This window comes from Sus scrofa, chromosome 4, assembly GCF_000003025.6.
Source record: "Sus scrofa isolate TJ Tabasco breed Duroc chromosome 4, Sscrofa11.1, whole genome shotgun sequence".
In the NCBI taxonomy this organism is placed as follows: Eukaryota; Metazoa; Chordata; class Mammalia; order Artiodactyla; family Suidae; genus Sus; species Sus scrofa.
In genome coordinates this window covers 62,625,960-62,642,008 of record NC_010446.5, presented here as the reverse complement: position 1 = coordinate 62,642,008, position 16,049 = coordinate 62,625,960, and the positions used below count along the sequence as shown (strand labels likewise).

At 39.9% G+C, this 16,049-nt stretch overlaps 1 protein-coding gene across 4 annotated transcripts in view; it reads right to left on the bottom strand.

The window, feature by feature from the left end:
* C4H8orf89 (chromosome 4 C8orf89 homolog) overlaps positions 281-16,049 on the bottom strand; it is a 30,186-nt gene continuing 14,417 nt past the window's right edge. For 3 of the 4 annotated variants that reach the window (XM_021089233.1, XM_021089234.1, XM_021089231.1), the window contains exons 2-7: positions 12,387-12,553; positions 8,879-9,032; positions 5,728-5,823; positions 3,950-4,005; positions 3,293-3,331; positions 281-581 (exon numbers count right to left, since the gene is read on the bottom strand). In XM_021089233.1, the coding sequence (XP_020944892.1) occupies positions 433-581; positions 3,293-3,331; positions 3,950-4,005; positions 5,728-5,823; positions 8,879-9,032; positions 12,387-12,513 (621 nt within the window). In that variant the 5' untranslated portion in view covers positions 12,514-12,553 and the 3' untranslated portion in view covers positions 281-432. The remainder of the gene's footprint in view (positions 582-3,292; positions 3,332-3,949; positions 4,006-5,727; positions 5,824-8,878; positions 9,033-12,386; positions 12,554-16,049) is intronic. The other variant, XM_021089232.1, reaches the window with a different exon arrangement.

Sequence of the window (16,049 nt, the reverse complement as noted above, 5' to 3'; positions counted from 1 at the left end):
TGCTTTCAAACTCAAGCAGGGAAAAGAGGGGTTGGCTCCCCTTGGGCACCTTCAAACCCCAACGATAAGGATTCACTCTCCAATCTTCTGCACATTCTAGCAAAGGTCATTTGTACAGAGAGGCTCTCAAAAAAAATTTATCAAATTGAATCAAAAGCTATAACCAATGTGCATAGAATTTATGGAATGTTATTTTTCTTATGCTTATTACGTCCCCATGTATAAACTATATACACAATAACTTAAATGTCTCCTTGTGAGATTAATGAAGGATAACATATTCTGTATATAACAGAAAATATTTATTTCCTATTTACAGTTCCATTTTTACATAAATCATTGCACATCATATATCAAAAAAGAAAAGAAAAAAGGAAAGAAAAAAACATAAACCATAAACGTCGGTGAAGAAAGCATTACACCATATGATAATCAGCAGTCTCGCAGTTCTCGTTTCTTGCCCTTTTTTGATTTTCGGGTTGTTTCTTGACGAATAGTATCATACTCCAAAATGGCCATTCTGGAAAGTCTCTGTAAGTATTGAGATGGTGCTCCAGCCAGAGGATCACTGAAGCCTGAGCCTGAAAATAGAGAGGCGGGGGCGGGGGGGAAGGAGAAGAAGTAGGAGAAGGAGAAGAAGAAGAGGAAGAGGAAGTGGAAGGGGGGGAGGGGGAAGGGGGAGGGAGAGGGAGAGTGGGAGGAAAAACCCAACTATTTCAGCTAAGCACACATGAATGATATTCTCTAAAATGTGTCACAAACAAAATATCTGCTCCTCAAATGACCATGAAACACTACTAGGTCTTCAGATAACACATTATTTGAAGTAGTAGTGACAGCTACTTAACTTTCTAGTGACTGAGATGACATGTCATCCCAAAAAATATTTAACTGAAAAATGCTGTGGAGTTCTGTGACTGCTCAGCACATTAAGCATCCAGCGTTATAACTGCTGTGGTGCAGATTTGATTTCTGACCCAGGAACATCTGCATGCCAAGAGTGTGGCCAGAAAAATGCTTATTATTTATTTATGTTTAGGGCTGCACCTGCAGCATCTGGAAGGTCCCAGGCTATGGGTTGAATTGGAGCTGCAGCTGCCAGCCTACACCACAGCCATAGCAATGCTGGATATGAGCCACATCTGCAGCCTATACCGCAGCTCACAGCAATGTTGGATCCTTAACCCACTGAGCAAGGCCAGGGATAGAACCCACATTCTCATGGATACTAGTTGGGTTCTTAATCCACTGAGCCACAATGGGAACTCCTGTACTTCTTAGATTTAGTTTTATATCATTAAATACAAGTCTGTAATGCACTTCTTAAAACATGAGGTGTCTGTGGAATTTATTCCAAAATAAAAGGCATGAGCTCCATAAATAATTAACTTATTTCATATTTGACATGCTTATCAAGTTACTGTCTTCAAATAAAACCGTTTCTTAGTTCTCGCCATGTCTCAGCGGTAATGAACATGACTAGTATCCATGAGGATGGGCGTTTGATCCCTGGCCTCACTCAGTGGGTTAAGGATCTGTGCGCTGTGGTGTAGGTCACAGATGTGGCTCAGATCCAGTGCTGCTGTGGCTGTGGTGTAGGTCAGCAGCTGCAGGTTCTGACTGGACCCCCTAGCCTGGGAACTTCCATATGGCATGGGTGCAGCCTTAAAAAGGCCAAAAAAAAAAAAAAAAAAGGAAAAAAAACTACATTTCTCATAAGTGCTAAGTGAAATAAAGAGTAAAATTATAAAGTAAAATAAGTCATTCACTGAAACAGCATTAATCAAGCTTCTATTATAGAATTGTAGTGATAAAAGTAATAGATAACATTTATTGAATTATCTATGTCAAGTATTTGTCATCTGTCATCAACACAAGACTATGAAGTAGGTAATTTGGTACCATCTTGGATTACAGATTTACAAAAGAATTTGGAAATTGTTAGAGACAGGATTTAAATCCAGGTTCATCAAATTCCAAGTTCCCATGTAATCACAACATATCCATGTGGTCACAACATATTGCTCTAAATATGTAAATAAGTATAAATCCTATTTAGAAACATACAAGGCTTTGAAATATGGATCCATATTGCTTTAAAATACTATTATTTAATTGTAGTATTTATTATTTTTTGAGTTGCTGTGGCTGTGGCCAGCAGCTATAGCTCTGATTCAACCCCTAGCCTGGGAACCTCCATATGCCATGGGTGCAGCCCTCACCACTGCCAGCTACAAAATAACTAGATTCTAGGCATTACACAAACCTCAAAAAACTTCAGAGTTGGTGTCATACAGACCAATGCAATTAAGTCGGAAATGGCTACCAGTAAAATAATTTAAATATTCTCAAATATTTAGAAATGTATACACACATTCTAAATTACTCATCAAAGAAGAAATCATAATAACTTTCAAAATACTCGTAACTAAATAATAAAGAAAATATTACAAAACTTGCGTGATGCAGCAAAAGTTTACATAGAGGGGTTTATACCCTAAAATTCCAATGTTAGAAAAGAAGAGTGAAAATTAATAAGCTAGGTATAAGATATACATTGGGAAAAGAATAAATCCAAAGAACATGAAAAAAAGAAGATAATACAGGAAAGAGGAGAAATCAGTGACATAGAAAACAAACTTGAAGAAAGAAAGGTTTTTAAAAGCAGGAGAGTTCCTCATTGACAAAACTAATTAGGAGTTCCCCTGTGGCTCAGGGGTAATGAACCCAACTGGTATCCATGAAGACTAGGGTTCGATCCCTGGCTCACTCAGTGGGTTAAGGATCTAGCACTGCAGTGAGCTACAGTGTAGGTCGCAGACACAGCTCAGATCTGGCGTTGCTGTGGCTGTGGCTGTGGCATAGGCTGGCAGCTGTAGCTTCAATTAGACCCCTAGCCTGGGAACCTTCATATGCTGCAGGTGTGGCCCTAAAAAGACAAAAAAAAAAAGGAAAGAAAAAGAGAGAGAGAAAAGACTAAAAAGGAAAGACTGGTTAGACTAATTAAGGAAAAAAAGACAGGGGATCCCTGGTGGCTCAGTGGGTTAAAGATCCAGTGTTGTTACTGCAGCTCTAGTTGCTGCTGTGGCGAAGGTTTGATCCCTGGCCTGGGAACTTCAGCATGCCAAGTGTGGTGAAAAATAAATTTAAAGAAATATATTTAAAAAATAAAAAAAGGCAGAAGCCTCCCCCCCCCATAATATTAGGAGAAGCAGAGCAGAGACTAAACTTTATGCCAATAAATTTGAAAATTTACACAAAATGAAAAAAAATTCTAGAAAATAAAACTTACCAAAATTGATTGAAGAGGAATTAGAATGCCTTAAGAGACCTAAAATTAAAATGACTGAATTAATATTAAAAGATTCCTCCAAAGAAAACAGGTGATGCAAATGATTTTACAAATGATTTCTTTCAGACTTTCAAGGGGGAGATCACCCGAATTTTAGGTCATATCCTTCAGAGAATAGAAAAAGCAGAACGCTCAATTCATTCCATGAGGTCATTACAATTGTGACACTGAACCCAGACAAGGAGAGGACAAAAAGGAAAATTAGTGGTAATCTGGAAGTTCCTCTTGTGGCTCAGCGGTGTCGAGCCCAACTAGTATCCATGAGAACGTGGGTTTGATCCCTGGCCTCTATCAGTGGGTTAAGGATCCAGTGTTGCCACAAGCTGTGGTGTAAGTCGCAGACTCGGCTCAGACCCCAAGTTGCTATGGCTGTGGTGTAGGCTGGTGGCTACAGCTCCAATTTGACCCCTAGCCTGGGAACCTCCATATGCCGAAGGTGTGGCCCTAAAAAGACAAAAGACAAATATATATATGTACAAGAAGCATTAGCAAAATAAGGACAACTAAGTCAATAGATAGAAAGGAAGTTTAAAAAAAGAGAAGAATTCCACACCCTTAATAAAACATCTGGTAGGAGAAAAAGACAAGCTAGTCTACCTTTTGATTTCTCCTGAAGAGGTGTCACAGTGCATGTTGGCTTAGTCTTCTTTATCCTAAAATTATATATTGTCATAAATTCACTTTTATAGAAATCCAGAGTACATTAATTCTTTTTATAAGCAATAATAGACAAGAAGCTTGCTTTCAGTGAAATTCACTTGTTGAAGGACATCGTAGGAAAATTAAATAAACACTGGAGTTCCTGTCCTGGCTCAGTGGTAACAAACCTGACTAGTATCCATGAGGATGTGGGCTCGATCCCTGGCCTTGCTCAGTGTGGCCCTGAGCTGTGGTGTAGGTCACAGCTATGGCTCAGATCCCTCATTGCTGTGGCTGTGGCATAGGCTGGCAGCTGCAGCTCTGACTGGACCCCTAGCCTGGGCATTTCCATATGCTGCAGGTGCGGCCCTAAAAAGAAAAAATAAAGAAAAAAGAAAATAAACATTAAAGGAAGGAAACTCCTTCCATTACAAAGAATCCAGTCAGAAGCAGATAGGAACCAAGTCACTATCTCGGTTTTTGATAATAAATTTTACCAGTGGATCAGTTTTATGTCTAACTTTTCCCCATCTTTATCTTATCACTAATCATAATTCAGGGAATGCTACAGGGAGGAAATCAAGATTAAATGAAAAGGGAGTTCCCTGGTGGCTCCTCAGGTTAAGGATCTTGTGCTGTCACTGCAGTGGCTCTAGTCACTTCTTTGGCATGGGTTCAATCCCTAGCCCGAGAACTTGTGCAGCTGCAGGTGAGGCCAAAAAAAGAGATTAGATGAACAGGATATCTAGATATGCCACATATCAATTTTCACTTAGTTTTGCTCTCTTTACCTATCAATCACTACAATCTCAATTTTGTCGTGATTAACTTTTGTTCCTACTGGAATGGACCTAGATAATGAGAAGGTTATTAGAGGATATAGGTCATGACTGAATCTGCTGTGGAGGAGCTAGCCCATAAGAATTTCAAATTTCTTGTAACTATACTAACTTTTATAAGTCAACTGTAACTTTTATTTTTAATTAATTTAATTTAATTTAATTTAATTTTGTCTTTTTAGGGCTGTTCCCTTGGCATATGGAAGTTCCCAGGCTAGAGGTCAAATCAGAGCTGCAGCTGCCAGCCTACACCATAGCCACAGCAACTCGGGATCTGAGCCACGTCTGTGACCTACACCACAGCTCAAGGCAACGCAGGATCCTTAACTCACTGAGTGGGATCAGGGATCAAACCTGCATCCTCATGGATGCTAGTGGGGTTCGTTACTGCTGAGCCATGATAGGAACTCCAAGTCAGCTGTCACTTTTTTTTTTTTTTGCCATTTCTAGGGCCTCTCCCACAGCATATGGAGGTTCCCAGGCTAGGGGTTGAATTGGAGCTGTAGCTGCCGGCCTACACCAGAGCCACAGCAACGCTGGATCCGAGCCACGTCTGCAACCTACACCACAGCTCACGGCAACGCCGGATCCTTAACCCACTGAGCAAGGCCAGGGATTGAACCCGAAACCTCATGGTTCCTAGTCAGATTCGCTAACCACTGAGCCATGACGGGAACTCCCCGCTGTCACTTTTAAAAGCACTTCACTTCTGGACTATTTTCAGTTATATTACCGAAGTATGATGCCTTGAGAGTCACTGAAAAATTTTATCATTGAAGAAATTTAAAAACACGTGAAACTTTTATCAGAGTTTTAAGATCAAATATTTGCATATGGAGACAAGAAAAACAAAAGGATACGGGGTTGTAAACAAGACAGACAGAAATGAGTACTTCCCTGCTTTGCCAAGACTGTTCTTTCACAGGGCGTTGTGTGATATGAAGGGGAGAATAAAATACTTGTAGGTTACTCGTCATATTCTCACTAGAATGGCTGAAATAAAGACACAGGGAAAAGAACTAACATTTACGCTTGCCAAGCACTTTGTAAACATTTTGGCACTTAGACACCACTCTTCCACTTTGTACCTGAAGAACCCTTGGCGTAACATGCATACAATATATTCAAATTATCCTTAAGGAAAGTCTTAAGTAAAGTATCCTTAAGTAAATTATCCTGAAGTAAATTCACACTCAAGCCAATGTATAATGTTGAGGAGTCATTTCACAAACAGCCAAATTGCAAATGAAAAAAAATAATAAACTGAAATATGGTGAAAACTGTAGGAAGCAAAATGAAGACTTGGGAGTCCCCATTGTGGCTCAGTGGGTTCAGAATCCAACTAGTATCCATGAGCATGCAGGTCCCATTCCTGGGAAATTCCATATGCTGCAGGTGCGGCCCTGAAAAAAAATTACAAAATGAAGACTTAAAATTTAGAGGCTAGGAGTTCCCATCGTGGCATAGTGGAAATGAATCCGACTAGGAACCATGAGGTTGTGGGTTCGATCCCTGGCCTCCATCAGTGTGTTGAGGATCTGGCGTTGCTATGAGCTGTGGTGTGGTGTTGCTGTGGCTCTGGTGTACGCCGGCAGCTGCAGCTCTGATTCAGCCTCTAGCCTGAGAACTTCCATATGCCTCGGGTGCATAAAAGGCAGAAAATAAAATTTAGAGGCTAATTCAGGGGTGTTTTCTGGGCTTCCAGTTTCTTTCAGATAATCATAAGCATTGGAAAAAGGTAGCAAGATTGGTCTGGACTGAGACAAGTCCATGGCCATAGGCAGCGCTATACAATTTTTACCCCTACCCTCCTCAAAAGGCACTGTGACTTCCAGAGAAAAAGACAAGAGTGAGCCGAGTGTCAGGGATACAGGTGTCTCAGTAATGATGGAAACTCACTGTCCTAAAGTAGGGTTTCATATTCATGTTTCCAGCCATCTCTCTTCTTTCTATGTCCCTCTCATGCCCCCTCTTTAAATGCTACCATCTACTCTACTAGCAACTCACCATCTCTCTCCTACTATCTCTGATTCTCCCTTATTTCATTATATATTTTTATAGTTTGATACTCAGATAAACATGAAAAGTGATGGGAAAGGCTTTATGTATGCTACTGGTCATTATGGTATTATTTGCAAAACCAAAAAAGTCAAAACAACTTAAAACTCCAATGATAGGAGAGTTCCGTCGTGGCTCAGTGGGTTAAGGATCTGGCCATTGTCACTGCAGTGGCTCTGGTTGGCATGGGTTCAGGTGTGGCAAGTCAGGTGTGGCAAGTTCCTAGCCTGGGATCTTCCACCTGCCATAGGTATGGCTGAAAAAAAAGTCCAATGATAGGGAAATTAAAGTTAAATAAACTATGGATCAACCAATGAAATATAATGTGGCCAGTAGAGACTAAAGATTATGTAGTGACATGGAAAAAAGTGTATATGTAATATGAAGTAAAACAGGGCAGAATGAAAAACTGTAAGTACACTAAAATCACAACTCAAATAAAAATACATGAAAATGAAGGAGGATGGAGGAGAATCCCCAACAATAAAAATGGATATGTCAGAATGGGTAAATTGTCAAATAATTGCTTTTATTTTTTGCCCCAAATTTTCTGCAAAGTTCTTAATTATTTTCGTAATTTAAACTATTCAAAACCTTTCATTTTTAGTGTGTTCTAGTTCTTTATTTTTTACCAAAATTTATGTCAAGAGTAATTAATAAGACCAATAAGACTAACGAAAAACTCAGCAAATACGTTCTGAAATTCCAATACATGTGTGCTATGTATAAGCAGAAGACTTTAAAGTTCCCTTATAGCAGGAGATAATATAAAAATACATATCCTCCCTTAAAGAGACTTGCAACTCAGATTGCTACGAATGCTTAGTCTTTTTTTTAAGGCTGGTAAAGTGAATTAGTACCAGACATTCAAAAAATACACAATAAATAAATAAATAAATAAAAGCAGAAACCAAATAGGATATGAGACTGCCTTTCGAAGTAATTTATAGATCCTTTTGGAGAAAGTTTTGTGTTTTCTTCTCTTCTTTTTGGCCATCCCATGGCATATGGAGTTCTCAGGCCAGGGATCAGGGCCGAGCTGCAGTCATGATCTAAGCCACAGTTGCAGCAATGCCAGATCCCCAACCCACCAGGCTGGGTGGGGATGGAACCCATGTCCCAGTGCTCCCAAGATGCTGCTGACCCCATTGTGCCACAGAGGGAACGCCAAAGAAGTTTTCTTTTAATGATATATCAGGCAGGGAGTTCCCTGTTGTAGCTTAGTGGTAATGAACATGACTAGTATCCATGAGGATGCAGGTTTGATACCTGGGCTCGCTCAGTGGGTTAAGGATCCAGTGTTGCCATGAGTTGTGGTGTAGGTTGCAGACGTGGCTCGGATCCTGCGTTGCTGTGACTGTGGTGCGGGCCAGCAGCTGTAGCTCTGATTCGACCCCTAGCCTGGGAACCTCCATGTGCCATTGGCGTGGCCCTAAAAAACAAAAACAAAAACAAAAACAGAATATGTCAGGCAATCTGATTTATAGTAGGAAAGGTGTCAATAATAATGTTCTAAATGCCAATATTCAAAGCCAGTGGACTTTTCTGGCTGACAAACTCATTTCCTCTGATAACAATGCGAGGTCTTCATGAAGCTGACAGCTCAATCAGAATCTCCCCTCGCACCACTTCAAACTAGAAATGAAACACAAGATTCTGTATTCAGGGTACAGGAACCTGTTCATATTACAGAGAATTCATGTATTTTTATTGCTAAAAATTCCAATATTCTCATAAGCAATCCACACTAGAGCAATATCCAATAAAGTTTTTTTTTTTTTTAAGTAAATCCTTATGTCCTTTCTGGCAACGCCTCTTGAAAATGTAAAAACTGGTGAAAACCACTAATTTAGATTTTAAAAATTAAATCCTATATGCAAAAAAAATAGTAGGCAAGAATTAGATTCACTAGCCAGAAAAAATCTCTACGTTCAACAGTGTTACTTCAGATAAATATTCAACAAGAGAGACTCGAACAGAAATGACCTACCTGACAGGAGGCATCTCAGTATCAGCCCGCAGGAGTCTTTTATGAACATCTAGCGGAGTGGAACTGACACTTTTTTGGCAATTTTGCAATCCTGGTAAAAATGGCATTTTGACACATTCTTTGAAGTCTTCTAGACCAAATGCCGTGGTATATTCTAATGAAAAACAGTATAATAACCATCTTATTATTTCTTGATTAACTGCATATCACTTCTTTTGCTGTATACTAAAATGCATGCTAAGTATACTAAACCAGCCATTAAGAAAATAAAGTTAGGAGTTCCGTTGTGGCTCAGTGGTTAATGAACGCTACTAGGATCCATGAGGACGAGTGTTAACTCACTGGGTTAAGGATCTGGTGTTGCTGTGAGCTGTGGTGTAGGCTGCAGACGTGGCTCGGATCCTGAGTTGCTGTGGCTCTCCCATAGGCCGGTAGCTACAGCTCAGATTGACTCTCTAGCCTGGGAACCTCCATGTGCTGCAGATATGGCCTTAAAAAGACGAAAGAAAGAAAGCGAGAGAGAGAGAGAGAGAGAGAGAGAGAGAGAGAGAGAGAGAGAGAGAGGGAGAAAGAAAGAAAGAAAGAAAGAAGGAAAGAAAGAAAGAAAGAAGGAAAGAAAGAAAGAAAGAAAGAAAGAAAGAAAGAAAGAAAGAAAGAAAGAAAGGAAGGAAGGAAGGAAGGAAGGAAGGAAGGAAGGAAGGAAGGAAGGAAGAAAGAAAGAAAGAAAGAAAGAAAAAGAAAAAAGGGAGGGAGGGAAGGAAGGAAGAAAGAAAGAAAAAGAAAGAAGGGAGGGAAGGAAGGAAGGAAGGGGAGGAAGAAAAGAAATGTAATGTAGCTAGCATCTTTCCTAAGAGAATACCTTTCAATTCCTAGGATTAGAGGAAAGAGCTGATCAAGGAGCTAAGAATCAGCACTAAGAAGGGCAGCTTCTCAGGTCTCCCACAGTCATTTCTGTCCTCTGCCTTCATTATTTTGTTCCATCAGAATTCCCAGAACATTCGGTACATTCACATTGAAGTAGAGTTTAAAAGCACGTTCAAGAGTGCACTTACAAGATCTGGTACTTTAAATCTTTTCACCTTCCTGCCTTTGTGTACATCATCAAGAAGTGCAAATATATGAGTATCTGAGCCAGCAATGAAAGAGGAAAGAATTCTATTTCAGGCATTGATTTCAATGTTCTTTCTACACGATTCCACACCAGATCTATAAACAGCAACATCTGAAGCATCAAGAGGGCTTCTACTGAATTCATGGATTTGGTAAAAGAGGTTGCCAAATTATTATTATTATTTTTAAAAGTTCAAGGGAGCTCCCATTGTGGCTCAGTGCTAATGAACCCAACTAGTAACCGTGAAGACTTGTGTTCAATCCCTGGCCTCACACAGTGGGTTAAGGGTCTAGCATTGCCATGAACTGTGGTGTAGGTCAAAGAAGCGGCTCAGATCTGGTGTGGCTGTGGCTGTGGCTGTGGTGTAAGCTGGCAGATACAGCTCCGATTCGACCCCTAGCTTGAGAACTTCCATATGCCATGTGTATGTCCCTAAAAAGACAAAAGAGACAAACAAAAAACTTCAGGGAGTTCCCTTTGTGGCACAGAGGAAACAAATCCAACTAGTATCTATGAGGATGCGGTTTCGAGCCCTAGCCTCACTTAGTGGGTTAAGGATCAGGCGGAGATGTGGTGTAGGTCACAGAGGCTGCTCGGATCTGGCGTTGTTGTGGCTGTGGCGTAGACCAGCAGATGCAGCTCTGATTCAATCCCTAGCCTGGAACTTACCTATGCCACAGATGCGGCCCTAAAAAGCAAAAAACAAACAAACAAACAAAACAAGACAAAAAACCCTTCAAAATGAAGACTGTAAATGGAAAAAAGCAGATTAAAAGGTTAAAGGTTTAGGTGATTTTTGAACATAGAGAATTGTTTTTTAAGCTTTCTCTGCCAAGCAAGTCTAGCATAGAAATAGCAATAGTACTTAATGGGATCAGAATTATATTTAATGAGATTGGAGTTATATTAAATGCTCAAAATGCTATTTTGCCACCTTTGATTATCTGTCTTGATCAAAAACATATAGTCTCTTTTCAGCAATTAGATTTGGAGGTAGGAGTACAGATTAAACTGTTGTCTTCTGAGTATCTTTAATGCGATTCTAGTGAAAAACGTGAAAAAAATATAGCAACACACTCAGTGGATTAAGGATCCCCTGACATGATGGAATGGTTAAGGAGTTTGAATTTTGCTATTTTCAAGAATTATATTTCCATTAATAAAGCCAAAGGCAGAATTCAGGAAACACAATTATATTTTCAAATGAAGGGGGAAATCTATTACATTCATATATAAGTTGAAAGTCCTCAAATAAGTCTTTATTGAATAACTACAAGATATATTTTCCAGGCGTTCCCGTCGTGGCGCAGTGGTTAACAAATCCGACTAGGAACCATGAGGTTTCGGGTTCGATCCCTGTCCTTGCTCAGTGGGTTAAGGATCCGGCATTGCCATGAGCTGTGGTGTAGTTTGCAGACACGGCTTGGATCCCGTGTTGCTGTGGCTCTGGTGTAGGCCAGTGGCTACAGCTCCGATTGGACCCCTAGCCTGGGAACCTCCATATGCCGCAGGAGTGGCCCAAGAAATGGCAAAAAGACAAAAAAAAAAAAAAAAAAAAAGATATGTTTTCCACATAGCTCACTCAAATAATAAAGTTTTGATTAGAATTGTTAATATAAAAAGGTTCTTTTCAAGATGTGAGTTTCTTAAAATATAAAAATGAGGAATTCCTGTCATGGTGCAGTGGAAACGAATCCAAACCAGGATGCAGGTTCAATCCCTGGCCTCACTCAGTGGGTTGAGGATCCAGCGTTGCTGTGGCTGTGGTGTAGGCCGGCAGCTGCAGGTACAGTTAGACCTGGGAACCTCCATATGCTGTGGGTGGGCCCTAAAAATAAAATAAAATAAAATAAAATAAAATAAAATAAAATAAAAGTACTACTCTGATCTCAAGAGTAATTTTTTAGAATTTGTTTCCATCATGAGTCACAGAATATCCTTAAGTAAATTAATTCTAATCTACCTCCATTTTTAAAACTTTTCCATAAACTTGAGGTATTCTCCTTCTTACATAAATGTTACAGAAATCAATGTCTCAAGAGTTCCCGTTTCAGCTCAGCAGTTAACAAACCCGACTAGTATCCATGAGGACTCGGGTTCAATCCCTGGCCTTGATCTGGCATTGTCATGAGCTGTGGTGTAGGTCACAGACACGGCTCAGATCCAGCGCTGCTGTGGCTGCGGTATAGGCTACAGCTCCTATTTGACCCCTAGCCTGGGAATCTCCATATGCCACAGGTGCAGCCCAAGGAAGACAAAGAAAAAAAAAAAAAAAAGAAAGAAAGAAGGAAAGAAAGAAAAGAAATCAACATCTCATGACTGTTTTAAAAAAAGTACATATAAATTCAAGCCATTATTTCTATATTTTAAGTAAAATAAGAGTAAAAATGAAGTTACCTTTCCTCATCTTTTGTGTTTCTAAAATTGCTTTCCTCCAACTGCTCTCAAAAAGAAAACAACTGTCAATGGAATTTCTGGTGACATTAGAAGGCTCAAATTTGATCTCAGGAGATAGTACTGGCATTTTTTCTTCTTCTTTCAACAATGCTGATGAAAGTGAGATGCTACAACAGATTCAGGACACAAAATACGAAAAAAAAAAAGTATTTCGGAAATAAATATTCTTCTAATTTGTTTTTCAGCACACAAATTAAATACTCATATAGATTTAAATGAAAAGTTTAGTTATCACATGTAAAAACATATTCTTGCAATTTTAGAGCAAGAGGCCTTTAAGAATATAGCTAAAATAAGAAGACTTTTTTCTTTTAAATATTTCAATATTTTAATGAATTCTTTCAAAGTCATAGATATTTAGCAATATAAAAACAATTTAAAGTCCAACAGCAAGTTTTCATGTACAAGACAATGGAATGCTTAGTATTCTCTCAAAAAATATTACCATTATGCACCATAACCAAGTGAGACTTATCTCTGGCATGCAAAAATTGTTCAACATACACAAATTAAGCAATGTGACATACTACATCACAGAATAAAAGATTTAAAAATCACATGATCATCTCGGTAGATGCAAAAAAGACACTTGATAAAATTCAATATCCCCTTCATAATAAAAAATTTCAACAAACTAAGCATAGAGAGAAATTATCTCAACGTTAAAAAGGCTATACATGGGGAGTTCCCTTTGTGGCTCAGGGGTTAATGAACCCAACTAGGATCCATGAGGATGCAGGTTCAATCCCTGGCCCCACTCAGTGAGTTAAGGATCTGGCATTGCTGTGGCTGTTGCTGAGGCTGGCAGCTGTAGCTCCGATTAGACCCCTAGCCTGCGAACTTTCATATACTTCCATATGTCATGAGTGCAGCCCCTAAAAAGAAAGAAAAAAAAAGCTATATATGAAAAGCCTACAGCTAGCATCATAATTGATACTAAAAACTGAAAGCTTTCTTTTAAGATCAGGAACAAGACAAGGATGCTCAGTCTCAAAACTCTTATTCAACATAGTTCTGGCAGTCCTAGCCAGAGCAATTAGATAGAAAAGGATCCTCCTGTATAGCACTGGGAACTATATCTAGTCACTTATCATGGAGCATGATAATGTGAGAAAAAAGAATGTATACATGTATGTGTGACTGGGTCACCTTGCTGTACAGTAGAAAATTGACAGGACACTGTAAACCAGCTCTAATGGAAAAAATAAACATCATTATTAAAAAAAAAGACAGAAAAGGCATCCAGATTGGAAAGAAAGAAGTAAAAACTGTCCCTATTTCCAATGACATGATATATATATAAAACTCTAATGATTCTGCCAAAAAAATGTTAGAACTCATAAAGGAATTCATGAAAGTTGCAGGATGCAAAATCAACAAACAAAAATCACTCACATTTCTATACACTAACAACAAACCATCTGAAAAAGAAATTAGGAAAAAAACCCAATTTATAATAGCATCCAGAAGAGTAAAATACTTAGGAATAAACTAAGGGAGTAAAAGAATTACACACTACAAGTCTATAAAACATTGATAAAGGAAATTAAAGAAGAAACAAATGAAAAGTCCATTCCATGGACTGGAAAACTTAATATTGTCATATACCCATACTACCCAAAAATCTACAGATTCTAGGCCATGCTTATTGAAACCCCAATGCACAATAATTCAGGAGTTCCCGCTGTGGCAAATGGGATCTGCAGGGTCTTAGGAGCACTGGGATGCAGGTTCAATCCCTTGTCCTCCCTTGACAAGAGCACCTAGCATTGCCCCAGCTGCAGCTTAGGTCACAAATACAGCTCGGCTCTGATTCCTGGCCTGGGAATTCCATATGCCTCGGGTGACCAAAAAATATTTTTAAAAAAAAAGGAAGAAAGAAAAAGAAAAAACCACTTTAGAGTCCCTGTTGTGGCTCAAGGGTAACAAACCCGAGTAGTATCCATGAGGTTGTGGGTTCATTCCCTGGCCTTGCTCAGTGAGTTAAGGATCTGGTGTTGTCATGAGCTGTGGTGTAGGTTGCAGAAGTGGCTTGGATCTTGCATTGCTGTGGCTGTGGCATAGGCCGGCAGCTACTGCTCTGATTCGATCCCAGCCTGAGAAGTTCCAAATGCCACACATGTGGCCCTAAAAAGCAAAAAAAGAAAAAGGAAAAAAATTCAAAGTTGTAGCAAAAACAATTCAAAAATTCAAATGGAACCCCAAAGGACCCCAGATAACCAATATGATCTTGAAAAAGAAGATGAAAGCTGGAGGCATTGAACTTTCTGATTTCAAAATGTCACAAAGCTAAAGTAATTAGGACAATACTGGCATAAAGACAGACACATAGGCCAATGGGACAGAAGAGAGTCCAGAAAACAATCCATACATATACAGCCAGTCAATCAACTTTTGACAAGAGCACCAAGCATACACAATAAGGAAAGAATAGCCTCTTTAACAAATGGTGTTGGGAAGATTGGATATTCACATGCAAATGAATAAAGCTGAACCCTCTCTTATACCCATGCACAAGAGTCAACTCAAAATGAATTAAAGACTTACACCTAAGACCTGAAAGTGCAAAACTCCTAAAAGAAAACATAAGGGGATTAAAGAAGATGTGGCCAAGATGGTGCAGTAAGAAGATGCTGAGCTCACCTCCTCCCATGGACACACCAAAATGACAATTCCCAGAGCAACTACTGATGAGAAAGACCAGAAGACTAGCAGAAAAAGATCCACAACTAAAGATATAAAGAAGGAACCACAATGAAATGGATAGGAGGGGCGGAGATGTGGTGCATTCAAGATCCCAGACCCCCAGGCAGACAAACCACAAATGGGAGGAGAATTACAACTGCAGAGGTTCTCCCAAGGGTGTAAGGATTCCAAGCCCCACGTTGGTCTCCCAGAGCAGGGGTACCATACCGGGCAGATGAGCCTTATAAAGTTTGGCTGTGAGGAGGGTCAGCAGGACTTAGAACCAGAGGGCTGTAGGAAAGAGACTCCATTCTTTTTTTTTTTTTTTTTTTTTTGTCTTTTTGCCTTTTCTAGGGCCAGTCCCTCAGCATATGGAGGTTCCCAGGCTAGGGATCTAATTGGAGCTGTAGCTGCTGGCCTATGCCACAGCCACAGCAACACGGGGTCCGAGCCATGTCTGTACCTACACCACAGCTCACAGCAACACCAGATCCTTAACCCACTGAGCAAGGCCATGGATCAAACCTGTAACCTCATGGTTCCTAGTCAGATTTGTTAACCACTGCGCCACGACGGAAACTCCAAGAGACTCCATTCTTAAAGGGCACACGCAAAATCTCACATGTCCAGGACCCATCCTAGCCCCTGGCAAGTACCAGTCTATGGTTGTATGAGTTTGACTTTTTCCTTTTATTTTTTCTTTTTTGGCTGCCTGGGGGCATATGGAGTTCTCAGGCCAAGGATCAGATCAAACCACAGTTGCAACCTATACTGCAGCTGTGGCCATGGTGTAGGCCAGCAGCTGTAGCTCCAATTTGACCCCTAGCCTGAGAACCTCCCTGTGCTGCTAGGGGGAGAGGTCTTTGGGACTTGGAGATGAGGTCTTGGGTCTGCTTTGACATCACAGTGTTGGCTGTT